The 22,046-nt window shown below is 38.0% G+C and overlaps 3 protein-coding genes across 3 annotated transcripts; 2 read left to right on the plus strand and 1 right to left on the minus strand.

The window, feature by feature from the left end:
- The first annotated feature begins 697 nt into the window (after nucleotides 1–697).
- On the plus strand, nucleotides 698–7,696 carry LOC143892541 (porphobilinogen deaminase, chloroplastic-like). Its single transcript, XM_077397248.1, has 5 exons — nucleotides 698–984; nucleotides 3,310–3,715; nucleotides 6,321–6,524; nucleotides 7,120–7,297; nucleotides 7,382–7,696. Exons 1-5 carry the CDS (start codon nucleotides 785–787, stop codon nucleotides 7,492–7,494), a joined length of 1,101 nt encoding a protein of 366 aa, XP_077253363.1. The 5' UTR covers nucleotides 698–784; the 3' UTR covers nucleotides 7,495–7,696.
- A 2,357-nt stretch (nucleotides 7,697–10,053) lies between these two features.
- Nucleotides 10,054–16,910, plus strand: LOC143892542 (vesicle-associated membrane protein 721-like). Its single transcript, XM_077397249.1, has 5 exons — nucleotides 10,054–10,440; nucleotides 14,155–14,296; nucleotides 14,393–14,513; nucleotides 16,226–16,288; nucleotides 16,459–16,910. Exons 1-5 carry the CDS (start codon nucleotides 10,251–10,253, stop codon nucleotides 16,606–16,608), a joined length of 666 nt encoding a protein of 221 aa, XP_077253364.1. The 5' UTR covers nucleotides 10,054–10,250; the 3' UTR covers nucleotides 16,609–16,910.
- A 3,552-nt stretch (nucleotides 16,911–20,462) lies between these two features.
- Nucleotides 20,463–21,215, minus strand: LOC143892097 (transcription initiation factor TFIID subunit 8-like). The gene has a single exon (XM_077396564.1). It carries the CDS (start codon nucleotides 21,213–21,215, stop codon nucleotides 20,463–20,465), a length of 753 nt encoding a protein of 250 aa, XP_077252679.1.
- Between the last annotated feature and the right edge of the window lie 831 nt (nucleotides 21,216–22,046).

The raw sequence follows: 22,046 nt of genomic DNA on the forward strand, positions 1-22,046 counted from the left end.
GACATTAATTCACATACACTTTATATACATAACAACATTGTTAAATCCCTGCCCAAATAATGATAATATTATACTCTTGTAATACAAGTAGAGGGGCTAGGATCGTCCAATAAGGATCAAACTTATAGGAATGGGTCAGACTTGTGAGTGTCCATATCAACTAACTCATTCAAGTAAAATGAAAAGGGTAGCCCCATGGCCATGGGTGATTTTTAGAAGAAAAAAAGAAGGGAAGTGATATATTTGCCCCTTGGGAAAATCTCCTCTACTGCATTAACGACTACTCTTTTACACTAAAATCTAGATAGGGCTGTCCCAAGTTACAAAATGGGGTTAATATATCATTTACCAAAACAAATTTCCCACAATAATTAGCATTTTTTCAATAATAAGATCTCTCAATGTCTCTCTCTCTAGAACAAATGATACACTCACAAATGACCTATTCATGCCATTTTTTACTTGGTACAGCCCTTTCTAATGTAAAAGAGTAGCAATAAATACAATAGAGAGGGTTGTCCCAAGTAAGAAAGGGGGGTGAATACCTCACTTCCATTCACAAAATTACTAGCAATAACAGGTTAATCATGCACCAGAGGGTTGATGGAAGTTCTAAAGTTGCAAAGTTCAGTGGGCCCACAAAAGTAAAAACCAAATATCTCGTGGAGTGATTGGTCAATCCCCTGACATTATCTGCTTCCTACTCAATAATCCACAACACCCAATATGCATCAAATATTGGAACCCAAAACTCTTCCCTCTTCAGTTCTGAGTTTCTCCTGCAATGGAGAAAATCACCCTCAAACCCACCTTCTATCCTCTCAATTTCTCTGTTTCCATTTCAACACTAGGGTTTCATCCCCCATCCCTGAAAACCCTAACCCCCATTCATGCCAGAAAGCTTATGGTAACGAGAGCTGCTGTTGCTGTTGAACAGCAGTTACAAACAAAGCTCTCTCTTATAAAAATAGGCACAAGAGGGAGGTATGTTTACCCTCATTCAAAATTAATTATTGGGTTTTTTTTTCTGCTGCTTAATTTCTCATGGGTTTGGTTGTTAAATTTAGATTGTGCTTCAGGTATCTCATTTAAAATGCTATTGCTGATATGGGTATCTGTTTTTTTTCCTCATGGAATTGGTTGTTCTAGTTTGACTTTGCTCCATTTATTTCTTTTATTAGGTCATTGCTATTTTGGGCATCTCATGTTTTTTTCCTGGGTTTGACAGTTTTTGATACTTTGGCTCCATTGTTTCTGTTTTTTTAGGGTTGTGCTGTATTGGTTATCCCTTGTTTTCTTATGGGTTTCGTTATTTTAATTAAAATTTTCTTAATTCAATAATTTTATGGGTTTGCTGTTGTTTGGTTACTTCATAGTTTTCTAATGATTAAATGTTGGATAAAATAGAAATGGATGATCTATGATATATAGCTACTACGGTTTTGGGACTGTTGGAAGGTAATAAAATAGTATACGAAATAACTTATGGGGGCGAATGCACTTCTCGATCTGAAGATAAAACCTTTGATTGAAAGATATGTTTGCTGACTGTTGAAGAAGAGAAAAGTCTGAGTTGTGCCACTTGGTCACTCTTCTTAATAATCGTATTCATCCCCTACGTTGCAATTGGGATCCGCGAATAGGCGCTCCAAGATAAAACAGCCCGCTGACTCCATTAGACGTGCACTCGCTTATTGGTTCTCTTCAAATCACTTTAGAACTGTGCTCAAAAGGTACAGAGGAGGAACAAAAAGCAAAAATGCTCAAGGAGAATAGATCGTTTTTTGTATTCGGTGTTTTTTGGGCATTGGAACTACTTTCTCTTTATAGAGAAGAACACACCCCTTGGAGAAGACGAAACGTCTTTCTACAAAACACTGGGCATTGGAACTACTCTCTCTTTATTAAGAAGAACACACCCCTTGGAGAAGAGGAAACGTCTTTCTACAACAGTCACTTCTCATCGCTGTTTGGAGAAGACAATCCACAACCAATAGAAAACAGCCACAAAAACGGCAACAAAGAGGAAAGGATGTCTAAATTGTGTATGTCTGCAATTAAAATTGTAGGATTTTGTGTTTAAAAAGTAATTGTAAATTTAGAACAGCAAACACACTATTTTGGACGGAAAATACAAAGCCGTTGGGAAATAAAAAGGAATAGTTTTAATACCCAAACCTAGACCTAGACCCGACCTCAGACACTGCCCGACCAGGCATGCGGATGTGTGTGTTTACGTTTGTTCATGACTTCATGTTATAATGAGCTCACCCAAACAAATCCAATGCCCCTTGAAAGGCCCAAGCCTTTGTCTCTACACCACCTCTTATAAGGAGGCAAAAATTTCTTCAACTTGCCAATGTGGGACTAAATGTTTTGCATTGGATTTCAAACACTCTCACAACACACATGGTCTTGGGTTTAAGTTTCAAGGCAACACTATAATACAAGACGTTTCAAAGCAAGAGGGAGATTCTTATTTTTAATCATCGCTCCAAAATACAAAAATTCCAACATTAAGGCAGCTTTAAATACTTTTCTTTATTGGTTCTTTTCTGAGGTTATTGCTGTTTTGGCTCTCTCTTTTTTTCTTGTAGGTTTGGAAGTTTTAGTTAGAGTTTACTTTAGAATGTGTTAATCGCTGATTCCAGAACTTGCTTTTATGACTTCAGATCTTTTATTACTGTTTACAATTGTTGATTTCTCGCGTTCCAAATTTTGGGTATCATCTGTACGGTGCAGTTAATATTCGAGGATTTTAAATCGAAAAAGGGCTTTTGAAAATTGGATTTTTTAGGTCATTCATTCTTCCTATTTAAATATTGTGTGAAAGAAATTCAGTTGCCTAGGAATAGGTGCAAATAGGAAATAAAATGGGTTGCCATTTGGCTCTAATGGAATTTTGCCTTGGTTAGAATGCTGATAGGTTTTATAGTGGCATTATTTGGTTGGAATGGGCTTTCAAATTCAGCAGTAGGAGGGAGGGAGGGAGGGAGGGAATGGACTGATGGATTCTTGAAAATCATTTCTCTGAGGGGAGTATTGTAATTGCTATAATTTTGACTCATCATATTATTGTTAGTTTTATGGATTAATTGGTATGACTTTTCTGTATCTAGAGGAATACAATTATCCAACTTTTCTCTATCTAGAGGAATGCAATTATCCACAATTCTTTTTTGTGAAACAGATTCATTTCAATATCTGCCAACTTTTTAATAATATGTGATTATTTCTATCTTGTGATGGATGCTTGAATTCGTAATCCGTCTGTTGGATGATATTCCTTCTGTTGTGTTTGTAGGACAGTCCACTAGCACTTGCCCAGGCTTATGAAACACGGGACAAGCTCATTTCAACACATTCAGAGCTAGCCGAAGAAGGAGCTATTGAAATTATAATTATCAAAACAACAGGTGATAAAATACTAAATCAGCCACTTGCAGATATAGGTGGTAAAGGCCTCTTTACAAAAGAGATAGACGAGGCACTTTTGGAGGGTTCAATCGATATTGCGGTTCATTCTATGAAGGATGTGCCTACATATTTCCCAGATGGCATGATTTTACCATGTAACCTTCCTCGGGAGGATGTGCGAGATGCATTTATTTCCTTGAGTGCAGCTTCTCTAACTGAGCTTCCAGCTGGAAGCATTATTGGGAGTGCTTCCCTCCGCAGACAATCTCAGATACTCTACAGATATCCATCACTCAAAGTAAGAGCGTAATTTGATGTTACATTACTTGTTTTTTTTTTTTTTTTTTTGAAAGAGGCAGCCAATTTTTATTAAAAATCAAAGAAGACCGAGTTGGTCAATACAAAGATGGAAAAAAACAAAATATTAAGAACCAGAATAAAGCTAAGAGACTAATCAAGGAGGAAGAGAATAAAAAAGCACCAAAGATTCCTTGGAAACTCCAACTCTAGCAAGGCTATTTGCCACCTCATTGGCGGATCGGCGCACATGCTGAAATACTACTGCGGAATCTCTCATCCAGTCAAACATCTCATCAGACATCTTGTAAAATCTCCAAGGTGGCTTTTAAAGGCCATTGCGCCATCGAATCACATTCAATGAGTCCCCTTCCACCACCATGTTATTTAAGCCATCTCTTGCTATGACCTCAAACCCACTTGTTACATTTTGGTAGAAAAAGTACATTTCTAGAGATTGCAAACATGATGATTAAAGCATATGATTGAAATTCAACATATCTATAAATGGTAAAATCATGTAGTTTTAGTCTCTTTAAACAATCATGTTCTCCATTACAATGGTCCATTATTTGGGTGCCATGAGCCTTTGTAAATTGGTCTATCGTCACAATAGAGCTGAGAGCTAATGCCAAAGTGTCTTCGTTTCTTTGTCAAAAGAGCTGCTTCATGATTTTCCCTGTGATAGATATAATATAAGTTCCTTTCTACCTTCTTGAGCATCTGTTTACTCTCTGAGAGATGTCGTCCAAATTCCATAACGTGTAAGATGCAACAATTTCCCTCAAATACAAACTCGCCATCATGTCAATGTCTAAATTAATCTTTTCAAGAACCAGTTCTAGCTATAGTTAGCAATACTTCTCGTTTTATTGGGATTTCGCGTTTTAAACATTCAACCTTGTTTTATGGATTTCACATTTTAAATGATGTCACTTTGCAAAAACAGTTCAGCTCTTTAATCGGTTACCCTGTTTTCTTGCTTCCACTTCATCTCAATTTCCATTTTAATTGTCTCTTTCCTCCCCTATCATATTAAGACATGGGAAATCTTTTTTTCTGGCTACCCACCCACCCCCCCCCCCCACCCAATTCTCCTAGGCATCTTTGGTAGTTCGTTTGACCATATCTCCCTATCCCCAGGTCCTCCAGTTTCTTATCTAAGAAGAAACGAAAAGGACCACCTCACTTGAATTCATTATAAATAATATGGGTTAGTTAAATATGATGTGAGATGAATGAATCATGGGTTATTTTAAATTTTAGAACTTGATTATATTTGTTGATTTTTAAGGATTTTTGATACATGCATGCAAGGCTTTTTTGAAACGATGCTATTTTATAGCCATCTTTTTTACCCACAGTTTTTTTCCGCTGCTTTTTTTTTTTCTCAAAATTTCTTAAGCTGTAGACATTTTAAGCCCATTTTTTTCCGTTGCCTTTTTTTTTTCAAAATTTCTTAAGCCATAGACATTTTAAACCCATTTTTTGGTCTTGACGCTTCTTTACCGTGGTTCAAAAAGAAGGTTGTAAAACAGCATCGGTTAAAAAAAGCCTTGCATGTATGTATCAAAATCCTTAAAAAATCAATGAACCAGGTTCTACACCTTTGGCAATAACATCATAGTGGTTTTGTCTTCATTCACTTTCAACGTCAGAATTCATTGTCCTTTAATAAATTACCATTACCTTTCTAAAAAAGACATCAGAATGGTTTGTTCCAGACTTATGAGTTATGATTTGTGTGTGTGGGTGTTTGGGGGTGGTCAGGATTAGAGGATATGAATCAGGTCACTCCCAATTCAGGCCACAGATAACAATTTTTTTTTAATGTCAACTCAATAGTGTAAGTTTTATTTGCTTATTTCTCTTTCAAAAAAAAATGTTTTATTTGCTTATTTTCTTTTTCTTGCTGAGGAGATCATTTGGGGTACGTTGAAGTCATTTCTAAGGATTTCTCGCTGAGGAGATCAATTTGGAGTCGGTTGGGGTGCCATAAATTTGCATTCCTTGTTTGGTGGGCAGTCAAATGGCCAAGGAAAACCATCTTTAACTTCAAATTACTTTGATGTACCTTACCTGATATCTGAGTAATTTCAATCAATAAGATAAGACTAGGGCCCTCGTTCTTGACAGATTGAGCTTTCATGAGTTTTTTCATTGGACTGACCCTGCAAAACCTTTTAGTTCTCGTCATTTAAGCAAAGAATGTTTCCGGTTAGCTTTTTAAAGTATTTTATGTTAAATATAAGAATGGTTAATAATTTTGGTAGACTCAATGGAAGGCTATTCTGAGCAAGTTAATTAACATGCCCAAACTCAGGAGTAACTTTGCTTTCCAATATGCCATTAGGCCTCTTGATCTTTGTTTTAGGCTCTCAAAATGAGTGCCATATCTTCTACCATCAAATTCTTTCATTCATAGATATTTGATTACTCTGATTTTGGAATTGGATATTTTCCAGTTCTTATCTCTATAAATTGAATGCCGAATTAGAATGACTTTCAGTGTGAGTACTCTCAAAGAGTTCACTTTTCTCATATCAGAGCAAGTGTCTTTTGCATGTTCTTTATAGCATTTATTTAATTTAATTCCCTTATTGCAGGTAGTCAACTTCAGAGGCAATGTTCAGACAAGGCTGAGAAAACTTAGTGAAGGGGAGGTTCAAGCAACTTTATTAGCATTGGCAGGTTTGAAGCGCCTAGATATGACAGATAATGTCACTTCTATTCTCTCTGTTGATGAAATGCTTCCAGCAATTGCTCAAGGGGCCATTGGAATAGCTTGTAGAACCAATGATGATAAGATGGTATGTCTTAACATTATCCGTTGCAACCTGACCACCACTTAAAGAATGTGTCTGAGATAGCCTGGAATTCTTCAAATTATATTAAAATTTGTGATAAAAAATGGTAAGTGTAGTTCAAGCAATATTGTGCCACGTATGGTACCGACTAGATTTGTGTAGTTAGTAGTTAGATATGGTTGTGAGACCCTAAAGATGACATCTGATGATCTGCTTCAACAAACCATAGAGAGACTCATGGTGACTAAACGGTACAAAAACCAACCCAACCAAGCCTAACACAAAGAATTGAGCCAATTTCACGAGTAGCCAGATGGACCAGGTAACTTTGGATGAAATAGTTAAGTTTATAAAGGGCATCATCAGTTTTAAAGTGTCAGAGGTTTTTTCCGTAGATAAGCTGGGATCGAACCTGTGACCTCAAGGTTTCAAAGTGTCAAAGCTGATGGGCATTCTGAGTGAACTGGAATTTTTCAAGTTTGAGTAAAGCATCTATAGGGATTCTTAGAAAGAACTATAGAGACTTGGAGTAAAATCTTTTGCATCAATTATGTTATGATAATTGTCTAACCAGAGTTGAGATTTTTAACTCATGCAGGCGGAGTACATAGCTTCATTGAATCATGAGGAAACCAGATTGGCTGTTGTATGTGAAAGGGCATTCCTTGAAACCTTGGATGGGTCTTGTCGCACTCCAATTGCAGGCTATGCATATCGCGACGAGGTTGGAGACTGCGTGTTTAGAGGCTTGGTGGCTTCTCCTGATGGAACCAAAGGTAATAATCCTTTTGGTACTTTGATAATTTTACCAAGTTATTGTCTAATCAATACAATGTACTTATCTTCTTTCTTATTTTCAGTACTTGAAACTTCAAGAAGAGGTCCATATGCCCTTGAAGATATGATTCTGATGGGAAAGGATGCGGGAAAGGAATTGCTTGCACGGGGAGGCCCTGGTTTCTTCAATTGGTAATGGGTAACAAAAAAAGTTAAAAAATAAAAAGAAGAGAGTTCCGGCGTTAATTTTCATTTTTGTGGATGTACACGACGAGGTTATCCATCCTTTGAGTTGTAACTGTAATTCTTATGAGTGTAATTTTTCAATTTAGAGTGAAAACCATGTGACAGTTAGTTTATTTTGAAGTGGAGTAAAATGAACAAGAACATTTTTTTTTTTCACTAAAATTTGTATTACATAAAACAAAACAAATTTTACGTCCATTTTTACGTCGAAAGAAATGGAGCCTAATTGATGAAAGATATAACCAGCTTGCAGTATGGAGAAGCAATAATTAAGTTATAATAAGGGATGGTTTTGGCAAACTCGACCCTAAGGCCGCGAAGCCTGATTTTCCAAATCTCGTCCAAATAGCGAGACAGAATCAAATTTCCACCCTTTTTTCTTTAACACATGGCATATTCTCATTGCAGGTCCCGTTTTATGTCCTACTCTAGGTCTCCTTATCATTTTCCTTTTCCTAAGCTTGGCAGAGTTACTTAGAGCGATTCTAAGGGCACGTTTGGCTACTGTGAATTTGTTTTTCATGATAAATCTGGGGTCTCTCAGTGGAGATGAGAATTCACAATTCATGGTAGCCTGGGAAGGATTAGAATCATGCTCTTCAATGTCATCTTTTAGCATGTACTCTTCCTCTACTTTGGAAATAATGGGCTCCGTTATGTGTTTGAGGCTTTTCTTAGAGTCTTTCAGTAAAGGTGAAATTTGTCCCCAACATCTTTACATATGCGCTTTCCTTCCAATGCTTTCTACAAATCATAGTTTTACTCTGTATTCATATTGTGTTTTTTCATTGGATTATTGGCCTTTTATTGACCTATCAGTGACCTCTAATATGAAAAAGCATCCCTGATCATCATTGATAAGTGTGAACTAAATCCTGGTTGTTGGACCGTGAGTATACTATCTAGATTATCCCCAAATTGCACACACTCATGGGTCTAATCATCAGAGGATAGTTAGTCAACCGTTTGGACCGTGATCTATCCGTTATCTGACCATTAGTTTTGCAACTAATTGTGAATCTATGGTCAGGATCACTCTCGACTTTTGGTAGGTGTCTAGTCGCTAACCTACGGTCTAGATAATGATATATAACTTGACTGTCTTTAACCGATCATCATATGATCGGTATATCTGACCAGGATCAAGCCTGATCGTGATAAACAACTTAGATGTCAATATAAATAAAAATGGTATGTCTGACCAGGATCAAGCCTGATCGTCATAAACAACTTAGATGTCAATATTAAAAAAAAAAAAAAAAAAAAACACTTAAGGCACCTTCTTGTTCCTCACATGCGTGTGCAGACGATGTGTTACACAGTCTTATGACCCACCATGTTAGTATTAAGCTGAAATGCTTTATATACTCCCAAATCCCAATGTAGGACTAAACTTTTAGTCTCCATTGGTTTTTTACAAAATCACTTTGAAAACCCATTTTCAAAAGTAAAATATTTCCCTTTATTTATTTTGGCAAATATTTCCAACAAACTGAGAGAGAGAGAGAGAGAGAGAGAGAGAGAGAGAGAGAGAGAGAGAGAGAGAGAGAGAGAGAGAGAGAGTTTCTCTTTCACTGAGCCTTATCTCTTCTCTATCTGACTTATTTTTCTTCCTTTTAGAAATTGGATGCTAAGTTTTATGTAAGTTAGATTGAAGAATCTTCTAAATTAAGAAAAAAAAAGTAAACTAATTAGGTTAAGAATGCTACCACAAGTTACTAATACATCACCTAGAAGGCATCGTACCAAACAAACAATATAAAATCACCAACCCATTGAGTAACTAATAAAACAACAACCCATTGACTAGCTACTAAAACAAGTGTACACAGCTCCATACAAACATCTATGTAAACGTGATCAGAAGACCAAACAAATGTTTAACAAGTCCATTTTAAGGCTCTATTCCTTTCCACGTATAATGGGCACAAAACAAATTTGATACCCATTTTACAGTAGAAAAATGCGTGTGAAATTTGTTTTAAGCCCCATTTTACGTCGAATGGGGGTAAATTTTTTATTTTTACCCGTTTTACACTTTAAAATGAGCATAAAATTTGTTTAACGTCCATCTCAGTTCGAAAGAAACTAACCCTAAGTGAAAAAATGGCCATAAAATTTGTTTAACCTTCATCTCAGTTCGAAAGAAACGAACCTAAGTGATAAAATGGGCATAAAATTTGTTCTCCGTCCATTTTACATGGAAAGGAAAATATTTCTAAAATTTATTACTTTTTTAACTTCTGTAAAAAGATAACTTGAACCGCCCTAATAATTTTTTACTTAGAGGGACCTTCAATTAACTGTAATCATATCATTTCACTCTAAATCGTGCCAAAAAAATATTTATCTCAAGAAAAAAAATTCCGTCCAAAATATTTTTCTTGGAATCCACACTGGAATTTTATTTTCTATGGAATATTTTTCCATTCAAAAAATACTCTTTTCCATAATTTTATTTTCCATAGATCCAAGCCAAAAGAAAGGTCTCTATTTAGACTATTTTAATAGTAGCCGAGACGCAAAGCAATATCCATCATTTCCCGTGTAGTTTGCGGGAAAAAGCTGTCTGCAATTTCAAAAGCCTCAAACCCTTCTTTTTTTTCTCTCCTTTCTTTCCTTTTTCTTTTCTAAGAGAGGGAAAAGTAAGAGGAGGAGGAGGAGAAGAAGAAGAAGAAAACAGAGGATCTACAGAAACCCTAAAAAATGAGTCAGAAATCTCTGATCTACGCTTCAGTTGCTCGTGGAACAGTAATTCTTGTAGAATTCACTGAATTCTCGGGGAATTTCATGACCATAGCATCAGATTGCCTTAAGAAGCTTCCTGCTACGAATAACAAGTTCACCTATGAGTGTGATGGGCATACCTTTAACTATCTTGTGGCCGAGGGTTTTAGTAAGTGTCTCTTTGATCTCTCTGATCTGCTTTCTTTCTGTGCTTTTCAGATTCTGAAATTGAGTTTGGTTGAAGTAATTAGAGATCTCGTTTGATTCTATGTTTTTAGCTGTTTTTATTACAGACCCAGAACTATGATTGATCTTCTTAGAGGGTAGATCAGCCTCTTGAGTCCTTCTCTATGTACAAAGATACAATTTCTGTAACAAGTTTCTTCATTGATTTTGAAGAAAAAACCTATTCACATAAACCCATTTGATCGCTTCCTCTAAAACTCATACCTAAGCCAATCTAGATATCCCTTATCTGCAACTAGTGAGAAAATATTACAAGATGTAAACTAATTTATTCTACCTGAGTGGGACATATCTAGGCATGTAACAATTTTATTTTGAACTTTGAATTGTTGAGAAAATTCATCGGGGCAAAACCAATTAGATCGTGCACACATAAACAGAAAAGTAAAAAGATAAACACAAGCCACAAGATGAACACCAAGATTTTACGTGGTTCGGCTATTAGAAAAAGAATATACATGGATTACAATGGGACTATCCCACAAACCTTCCCATTGTCCTCTCAACCAAGACAGCAGAAACCCCACGAGAAAATGCCCAAGAAGAAGCACTCTTCTCTCTCTCTCTCTCTCATCTTTGCTGCCGCCACAAAAAGAGCTTCCCAACAAAGAGAAACATGTTGTCTCTCCTTTTTATAAGCTTAGGTTGTTTTAGAAAACCCAGAAATTTTTTCTTCTTTTGGTTCCCGCCAAAACTATGTTACCTGGTTAATTTAGGAAAAAGAAAACTTTCCCAACACGAACGGAGGTTGGAATTCTCGATTTCTTGCCCTAGGTTGGATTATGCCTTTGCGCTTGTGTTTCGTGGAAATCAGTTTTTTTGGTGAAAAGGGAAGTCATATGTTTATCCCTTTTTTTTTTGGAACTTACATGTTTAGTTTGTTGTTTTTGAAGTTTTGTTTTGTTTTCATTGCTCCACTTCTAGTAGGATGGTTTGAAATTTGTGCTTATTTCTCCTCTTCTCTTGCCATGTGTCATCCAGGTAGTTATACCCATCTCTCATCTTCTCTTGCCATGCATCTCTCAAGTAGTTATACTCATCGCTCTTCTTCTCTTTCCATGTGTCACCCATGTTGTTATACACCTCTTCTCTTGCCATGCGTCACCCAGGTTGTTATACACATCTCTCATTATCTCTTGCCATGTGTTACTTATGTAGGACTGGGAAGAGAAAGAAGAAGAAGAAGAGAAGATTAGAAGTAGAAGAGAAGAATTTAGGGAGAAGTAGAAGAAGAATATGAGAAGAGAAGACGAATAGAGGAAGGAGAAGAAACCTGTAGAGTTATTGGCCTACTATATGCATCAATTACCCATGTAATTATACCCATCTCTCCGACTCTCCTCTTCTCTTACCACGTGTCAACCATGTAGTTATGCCCTTCCCTTCTCTTCTCTTACCATGTGTCTCCCAGGTAGTTATACCCATCTCTCTTCTTCTATTGCCATGTCACCAGGTAGTTATACTCATCTCTCCCCATCTCTTAAAATATGGTTCTTTGTACATTATTATTTTGGTAGTGAATAGATGATAAATGAAGGAATCATTTGAAATTTATTTTCTTCAACAACTTGCAGTTGGCGTGTGACTTCCAAGCCTTCTTAGGTGTGATGCCTTGTCTCTAGTCACTAGGTGTGAAATCATGAAAAATGCTCGAGTGATTCTAGTATATTTATTACTTGTGATTCTTTGATTAATGGGTTATTCCCTTTAAACCCCTTAGCCTGAACCCAATTCATTTGCCCATTTCATTACGACCGTGATTTCGTACCGAAATGTTTCCGTGATTTTACAAGATTTCGACTGATTTCGTACCTAAATGTTTCCGTGATTTTACAAGATTTCGGTCGAAATTTTGTACTGAAACCGAAATGTTTCCGTTTTGTTGATGATCGAAACCGAAAGCGAAATTTAAAATCTTGTTTGGCTGGCATGGAGCCATATGCCACGTGGAACAATGGTGCGAGTTTGAAGAATGATATCTAGAACAAGATTCATCTTGTGGTGGGTGACATGCAACACACCATATTTTGTGGGATGGGAATGTCGCACGAATAGAGGGGAATTTGAATTGACAAGGGATAACTGAACAAAGGAAGTTAGGTGTGATGGGGTCCTTGTAGGGGATGTGGAGGTAGGAGGTTGAATTTTCATAGTTGTAAAAGCTAGTTTGTTGGGAATGGTTATTTGCACTGAGTGGTGGGAACCCTTTCAATTTGAAATTGCTAAATTGTCGGGATTGTAATTGTAGTAGGAAGAGATGGAAAAGAGGGAAATTGCTCCTCAAAGTGGCATTAGCTTCTTTATATCTTAAATAAAATTCTTATTATTCCTGCCTCAGAATATGAAAAATAAAGTGAATTAACTATACTTGTCATTAACTATACTTGACGCCCCGCATTAAAATTTAGCCAGTGTATACCATTCAATGGCATTTATATGGTGTAAAAAACTATGTAGATGAAGAGCATCCAGACTTGTGACCGATCTGACATACTAAGAAGATAGTGTGTTATTTGCTATTCCATGTCATCAACCTTCAACCAGTACTCTAAACTAACTTTTAAACCACTTGCAATCATTAAACACCACTGCTTACTTACCAAAAAAATAAATAAAAAAATCATGAAACACCACTTCATTTGCATGATTCATGAGCCATTTTTTGTCAAATAGGATTCAAATTGAATTGTAAAAATTTGTTTCCATGGGGTTTGTGAAACAACCAATTACTCCAAAAGCTTAAGCTGTTGGAGATGGCATTATTTAATCTTTTATACTTTAACACTACCCCTCATGTGTGGTCACTCTTTTTAGGGTTGGCCTACACATGCCACATGTGGCCCCTCTTTTTGGGTTGGCCATTTCATGTGGATTTTTTAATATCAGGGAGTTTTGAACCCAAGCCAATTGCTCTGATACCATGTGAAGCAACCAATTACTCCAAAAGCTTAAGCAGTTGGAGATGGTGTTATTTAATCTTTTATACTTAACAGGGTTCATATTGACTTGGTACTTCTAGGATTTTACCATCTGCTTTACAGCATTATAATATCTTCTTATTATTGTGCAGCCCGTAACCGAAAAGATATAACTGTTGAAGTAATTTTTTATACTATTCTTAGAGCCACAGATTATATGTATAAAATGAATTAGAGCGCCACACTGTGAAGCATTTAGTTATTTGGACACATTCTTGTAGTTTTCAACAAGCATATTATGTGTACGACGGATGTTTTCCAAGCATTTCATCTGTTGAAGGTTAGGATCCGGAAGAAACATTAGGTTCTTCTATCATTCATTCATTCTGTTTCCTAGTAGGGTCATTGCTTCAATATATTGGGGACTTGCTAGGGACCAACGCAGACGGCATTTCTCGGACCAGCTGTTGCATGAGAGAGCAGCCGAATCAGATTTTGTCTTATTCATTTAGTTCATCTGAGGTGGCTGCTCTTGCGTGCAACAGCCTGTCCATGAAATGCCTTCTGCGATGGTCCGTAGCAAATCCCCAATATTTTTGTTGTCTGGTGGCTATAATCATGCAGATATGAAGTTTGAGCATGGTCTGTCCTACGTGAATGCTATATTTACTAACATTTTATTTATTCATTTCTTTCTTTATTTTTTGGGGGTATTGCAGCGTATTGTGTGGTTGCTGATGAATCAGTCGGAAGGCAAATCCCCATGGCTTTTCTGGAGCGTGTCAAGGATGACTTTACGTCAAGGTATGGGGGTGGGAAGGCAGCAACAGCTGGTGCTAATGGCCTCAACAAGGAATTCGGGTATTTTCTGTCAGACCTAAGGCAGTGGAAGGCTGGATGGGGATTGCAATCTGTTTCTTTTATTGCCTGATAGCAAATTACCTCTTGATATTGCAGGCATAAACTGAAGGAACACATGCAGTATTGTGTAGATCACCCAGAGGAGATAAGTAAGCTTGCGAAAGTGAAGGCCCAGGTTTCAGAAGTTAAAGGTGTTATGATGGATAATATTGATAAGGTAAGTGTTGATTCATTTCAGAAACCCAACTACACTTTGATTTCATTAAAATTCAGACTTGGTACGCGGATAAGCTAGACAAGTATAGGTTTTAGATTTTGCTTCTTGCTCTACTAAAACTTCCTATCATTGATATATTATATATCCCGGCAATTCTTTGATGAAGTTTGCAAAAGTTCAACTCGTTGCTTCGGAAGTTAAATTTGGTCATATAAAGCTGCAATCTAATCTTTTACTAATATTTAATGTTTTCTCTAATTGGTTCATTGTGTTGTATTTTTGTTACAATAACTTATTACATATTGGAATTTTGTAATCCATATTGAGTCTCTTGGAAACCTTTCTGAGCTTTGCTGGTTCAATCTTGAAGACAACCATCCGACATCAAACACCTAGTGACATGCTCTGTCGCACATGTCTGTTAATTCAATAATACTGCATTTCACATGTAATTCCAGGCAATTCATATAAATATACTTATGTTACACGTACTTATATAGTGCTCCGCTAATATGCTTACAGTTTTGGTTTCAATATGCGTTTACGTGGGGATGGAAACAGAAATATTTTGGTTGTTTTGTGTCGGTTTTGTTGAGAATTTAAAACCCCTCGGTCGGTTTCGTGTCAATTTGCGACTCTAATGAGGTAGAGGCTAGAGCCCTTTGTGGGGTATCAGGTGGTTCTCGGCGCATCTATAACTTCCCTTGGTAGTAGGGGGAGATTCCTCAAACGTCATAGCGTGGGCCAATGATACGACATCCAGTCCTTGGAAATTGTCAAGCATTACCTCAAGTTCGCAATTATTGTAGGACCATTCGTCCTCAATTCTCTCACATGCTCTGTTCTGTAAATGAGGAAGCGGACAAACTTGCCAAAGCAGGACTGGATAAACAGGAGATGGATGTAATTGTGTCAAGTCGAGTAATGGTTCTTGCTTGTAGCAGGTGCAACAGTTTGCTTTACATTGATTGTAATCAGGCCAGATGGCATCTTGTCTTCCGTACCAAATTGAAATTAGCTGTGTCAAATTTTGGGAATCAATAAAGTAACTTTTTCTCGGGACAAAATAAAAAATTGGGGTTTTCACTTGCTCTTAAAATAATTATTGAAAATAAAAAATGGTATTGGGGCTTCTTACTGTATACTAATATAAAAAGACAACAAGCAATTGTTCGACTCGATAAGTCTTAGATTGAATTCTTTTAGTCTTTTGAAGCTTAAGAGAAGCTGAAAATAGGCTTGCAACTCATAAAAATAACTACAACACCCCGCCCACCAACATCCCCCAAATAAAAGAAAGGAAAAAAAAAAGGTGAGACACATACACTACTACAATGCAGTGGTAATCACTGGTTGCCTCAATTTCATCTTCACAAATTAAAAATAAGGAATAAAGAACCTTCTCTATAGATCACCGTTTATGCTGATCTTAGTTTCAATGCTATCTTTTCTTGGTTGCATGACCTTGAGTGAATCTGGAAATCATCCACCTTTTCGTTTGTTCTGCATGTAAACTATTAGACCTGAGCAATTCATGAAAGCATGTTAGTATAACAGAAGAATAGATCAGTAGAACCTATAAAACTTCACATAGATATGAATCATTCATCTCAATGTCTCTACGTAGTTCCACCAATAATCTTCCACAAACTTACATTGTACAATATACCCCCTCACCCATATTCAGAATTTCATTTGGATGGATTGTGCAGGTTCTTGATCGAGGGGAGAAGATCGAGGTCCTGGTAGACAAGACTGAGGTTCTCCGGGACGGGGTAGGTGCTTGTTATATTTCATTTCAAAAAAAAAAAATCTCAAAAGAGATTTGCATGAATGAAACCAAGAAAATCAGGCCATCAAAGCTATAGACAGAATTTGGATTTTGAATCCATGTTGTCTCTTGATCTACAACCATTGTTAATTAAACTTCCTGACTTAATTTCAGGCACAAACCTTTCGGAATCAGGGAACACAAATGAGGAGAAAAATGTGGTTGCAGAACATGAAGATGAAGTTGATTGTTCTGGGGATTTTAGTTGCATTGATTCTGATCATAATACTGTCGGTTTGCCACGGGTTCAAGTGCGGCAAGTGATTATCCATCACAAGTATGCTGGTAACATTGGTATAGTATTGGAATATTTCTGTTGAGTGTACACGCACCAAAGCTATATAGATTGTGTTCGGTGTTTTTAGGCTTAAACTAGAAGGTAAACATCGTCTGCTACCGGATATTACACAAGTAAAAAACGTGTTGCGGTTATAGTAAACTTCATGCAATATGTGATATGTATATACGATAAATTTGTTTTATTGCAAGCATGCCTAAAGCAATGTTATATTTGCTGAAGGAATTGGGCCTGAGAGGTTCAATGGAAAAACCATCAACTTTGAAAATTTTTGCATCATTATTCTTTCTTTCTTTCTTTCTTCTTTATAATGCTCATTTGCTATGGGTGTCAACGGACATTGATGGTCCTACGGAACCAAAGGGTCTGATCTTAGTTGGACAGGAATTGGGCACGACGGCTAGATCCGTCGATCGTACATCTTAAAGTTAGAAATTGTGCCGATTGGACCCGACATGGTCACAGAATCTCAGAGCATCGTATATCTGATTGGTGTAATGTATAAAAATACCCTTCGTATTGTAAATGAAAGAGTATTTGTCAAGGGTATTTTTGTCATAAAGTTTTTATTTAAAATTATTATATCTCCTTTTGAATGAAGTGTCTTAAGTCGACATTTTCAGCTCTTTCCCTGACCTTCAACCTAATCTTAAAAGCCAGATGCTTGTATGTAGTTCAGATTAATTTCTTTATTTATTAGCATTAATTTGCTTATAAAGTTTAGATTAGTAATGGATAATGGACACATGCAACTCACTAAACTACCTTCACACACTATGGCTAAGTTTTGATTGCAGGAATCAAGCACTGGAATTGACGTCTTATTCTGATTCCCGTGTTTGGTTAAAATAAAAATCAGATTCTAGTGTGTGTGTGTGGGGGGGGGGGGGGTGCAGAATTAAAGGAGAGAAAAAAAAAAATGCTAGAATCTGTTTCCTGTCTATCAAAATGAATACTGGAGTTTGCTTAATTAAATTATTTATTTCTAATTTTCCATTCTGTTTCGAGATCTGGAATAGGAATCATAGTATGTTGTCGATTCCAATTCTGATTCCTGATTCCTGATTCCTGATTCCTGATTCCTGATTCCTGATTCCGATTCCGTTAATCCAAACGCAACCTGATGGTGTATAGAATATCTTATCTCTTTTAAAATTATAATTGTGTAGGACGAGATTTTATGTGATGTGTGGCCGTAATAACCCATATTTTCAAAAAGTACCGTACATCCCACTCCACAGGATGATCCAAACCGTTCATTTGTTGGGCCACACCGTAAATAGGTTGTGCCCCCAAAAACATTTTCATGGGATGATCCTAACTGTCTGATCTATATTAGTTTCCACAATGCACCGTCCGTCTATAGTCTATTGCAGTGGGCCGTACTGTATTTATAAAAATACGTTTTATAAGGCCACACATCATATAATTTCTCTCATATAAAATTCGTGCAGGACAAACCAATCTGTGGTTTTATTCAAAACGATGATGATTAGGGGTAGGGGTGGACATGGTTAGGTTCGGTTCGGTTTTGGGCTAAACCCAAAACCGAACCATATATAATCGGTTCCCTGATTTTGGAACCAGAACCGAACCATACATATATGGAACCGAACCGAACCAGAACCATATATAATCGGTTCGGTTCGGTTCTGAGTTTACCCAACCTTCACCAATGGCCCTGTAACCTCTGTTTAGTATTTAGTAGATGTCAATTCTGCTAAACATCTACATCTGTCATGCGACAAGGCGCAAACCATAGTGACAGTAATAGTAGTGGGCTAGTAACAACCTGGGTGATATTTATTGTTTTTTGTCGTCATTTTACATTTGATTAAGGCATGAAAAAGCAGAAAATGAACGGTTTGGATATTCCTATGAAGTGGGCCGTACATTACTTTTTAAAAATACTAGATTTTAGGGCCACACCCCACACCCTATAAAATCTCGTGGAAATGATATTTCCATCCCCTGCATGAATTAAAACTTATAAAGGGGTCAATTAAAATGGGCGTGGGGTGATTTTATCAAATGAGGAGGTATGGAACTTAAGGACTTAAGGTGAGGGTCGGTTTTCGGTTCGGTTTTCGGTTCCGGAACCCCAAACCCAGAACCGAACCGAATTTGCATCGGTTCCCGGATTTCGGAACCGAACCGAACCGAACCATATGTGCCGGTTCGGTTCGGTTCCTCGGTTCGAACCGGAACCATGTCCACCCCTAATTAAGGGTGCAACTCGGGTCGGGTTGAGGCCAACCTGAACCCAACCAGAGGAACCATTCGGGTTGAGGCCAACCTGAACCCAACCAGAGGAACCATTCGCTCAACCCGAACCCGACCCAACCCAACCCAACCTGAGATCTTAAGCTTAAAAATTTTTTAATTAAAAATGTTGGGTTCACTCGGGTTAAGTTGCCAAGGCCCTCAACCCGAACTCAACCCAATCTGACTTTTTTCCAGGTTGAACCCGCCTAAGTTGCACTCCTAAATTGATGACTCAAGACGTTGAAAGTAAATACACAGAAAGGATCTAAACGGACCATGACCCAAAATACATAGGTAGATCCGATCCGAATTAGATCCGTTGACACCCCTATCGTTAACTGGAGATATGCTACGTAGATACGGGTGTAAACGAGCCGAGCCGAGCTTGGCCAAGCTCGGCTCGATAAGCTCAAAAGCTTGGCTCGGCCAGGCTCGCAAGCCTTACCGAGCTCAGGTTATATTAAGTTCACACCCCTCATCTTCCCTGTACAGCCCTATCTAGTGTAATATGACTACTTTTTTTACACTACGCAGGGGGGCCGGGGGGGGGGGGGGGGGGTCAAGTAACAAATGGGGTTCTAAAAATGAAGTGACATATTTTGCCTCCCCCTTTCACTCCTTCGACAACCCTTTTAGTGTGTGTGTGTGTGTGTGTGTATATATATATATATATATATATATATATATATATATATATATATATATATAGAGAGAGAGAGAGAGAGAGAGAGAGAGAGGAAAGTGAAGCTACACCGCCGGCTTAAAATACAATGGGCGCACATTGTTTTGGTGATCCAAAGAATTCATTTGATTGGCCCTCACATAGATAGGGTGTCTACCAAAAATCAGCTCCATAGGATCATCCCAACCCTACGATTTGTGGAGGCAAAAATGAACGTGTAAAAACCTTCACAAATTTGTCCATTTTTGCCTCCACAGTTTGAAGGGTTGGGATGATCTTATGGAGCTGATTTTTGGTGGACACCCTATCTATGTGAGGGCCAATCAAATGAATGGTTTGGATCACCAAAACAATGTGGGCCCATTGTATTTAAGCCGGCGGTGTAGCTAAGTTAGCTACACCGGCGGTGTAGCTTCACTTTCCTTATATATATATATATATATATATTAAATTCTTAATGAGCCTTAACGAGCCGAGCCGAGCCTGGCCTAAATCGGGCTTGGCTCGGCTTGTTAAGGATTCGAGCCCGAGCCAAAATTGACATGCATCACGGTCAATGTGGCTTGATTCTATATACACAGCTTTTCTTTTCTTACAAAGGCTGGGCCTGTACCTCAACGGTTGTGGCTTTGATTTTCAAGCTTGAGGTTTCAGGTTCGATCTCTTCTTCTCACTATCAAAGTAAGTAAAGGCGTTGCTTTTACTTTTTCCAACTCGAAATTGATAAGAAAACTAGATTGCCAATGCCCCAAAAACTTACTATAGTTGGCACAACTGTTATTTGATTTCTCAAAGGATAAAAAGGGAATAGTAGCCGTTACAAGGATCTTTCTGTACTTGGCAAAACAAAACCAAACACGCGAAATCTAAATCTCACCTTTCCTCCTCATCCCCACCACGCCAAAAAACCCTTTCCTTCCCTCTGTAAACCCCATACTCCACACACTTCTGTCTAAACCCTAACCCTAATCTCAATCTCACCTTCCCCCGCTCCACAGGCAAATCTCGACTCTCTCCGTCATTTCTGCAATTCCCTACATCTCGCTCCTCCTCTTCCTTCTCTTCAATTACCCTAACCCTAATTCCACCACCACTATCCTTATAACTGCTTGGATCGGGAAAAACAGGCAACCATGCCGGAATGTGAGAAAACGGCGGATCTTGCCCTAATTCGAAGAAAGTTTTTGAAACCCTAATTTGGTTAGAGGAACTTTTGCGAGGGATCGGATGAGCGAAAGGGATTTCATCGATGGATCTAACAAAACTCATGATCTCACGGAGGATTGAGGAATCGATAAGAGGCTTTTTGATATCGGAAGCGCCGTGAAATCCTTGGATGGAATTCAAGTCCTCGATCGCTCGGATTACGTCGAAGAGATTGCAGTGGGTTCTGCCTGTGGAATTCGCGCTCGAAGAGGCGGATTTTGCTAGGGTTTGGAGGTACCTGGTTGCGATGTTGGTTAGGGTTTCGAGAGCGGATTGCTGGGCGCCATTGAAGCCGATGGAGTTGCAGATCTGTGCGACGGAGATCTTGGAGATGGCGGAGGGAAGGGAAGCGGAGGAGGTGCAGGTGGAAGAGGAGGAGGAGCTTGCCTTTCTCCTTCGGTTTTTCTTTGATGTTTCCATTCATGGCGGTTTTCATGCGATTAGGAGTTGCAGAGATTTCAGATCTTCTGCAAAACCCTAACCCTAGTTCGGAGTACGTGGATGGTTTTTTAAACGTCTGGAGAAGTGATATATTAGGCCCCCTTTCTCCTTTTCTTCCGTAGAGTATCTAAGACGTCCTTTTAAACTCAACTAACTCAACCCAACTCAACTCAACTCAACTCGGCCTTTCTCTCAAACTAATTGGGGGTAAGACCACCTTTTAAACTAGTTGCGGGTAAAAGTTACCTCCTAGAAAGTGATAAGTAGTGTTTGCCAACCTGATAAGAGTAGTGGGAGGGGGTGTCATTACCAAAATTGAAAGAGAAGAGCTAGGGGAGAGAGAGAGAGAGAGAGCGAGAAAATTGGCTTGGAAGGTGTAAGAGGGATATGAATCCCACGTCACCATATATGCAATAATTACTTATTAAACTTGTTTGGTAACCTTCAGGGATTTCAATCCTACATTGGCAACCAAACAAGAGATTTTGCTGATGAATCACCTAAATGCTAAGCGAAACCCCTAAACTATCCTGAATATGAGTAATGATAGATACAAGGGCGCCCTTGCATAAAGAGCCGGAAATGGGCCTTGATTGGATCCACATCATTTTTGATAACTTTTTAAAATCGGTTGAGAAAGTAAATTTGGTTGCACTTGATGATGTGGATCCAATCAAGGGCCCTTTTTCGGCTCTTTATACAAGGGCGCCCTTGTACTTATCATTCATCCCTGGTTATTGAGCTACCTATAAGCTTCTTTAGATCTGTTTGGATCCACAATTTTTGGACTTGGACGGTTTTGGGAATCAT

This window comes from Tasmannia lanceolata, unplaced genomic scaffold (genome assembly GCF_043159265.1).
Source record: "Tasmannia lanceolata isolate RefF3 unplaced genomic scaffold, GAP_Taslan_0.1 ptg000015l, whole genome shotgun sequence".
Lineage (NCBI taxonomy): Eukaryota > Viridiplantae > Streptophyta > Magnoliopsida > Canellales > Winteraceae > Tasmannia > Tasmannia lanceolata.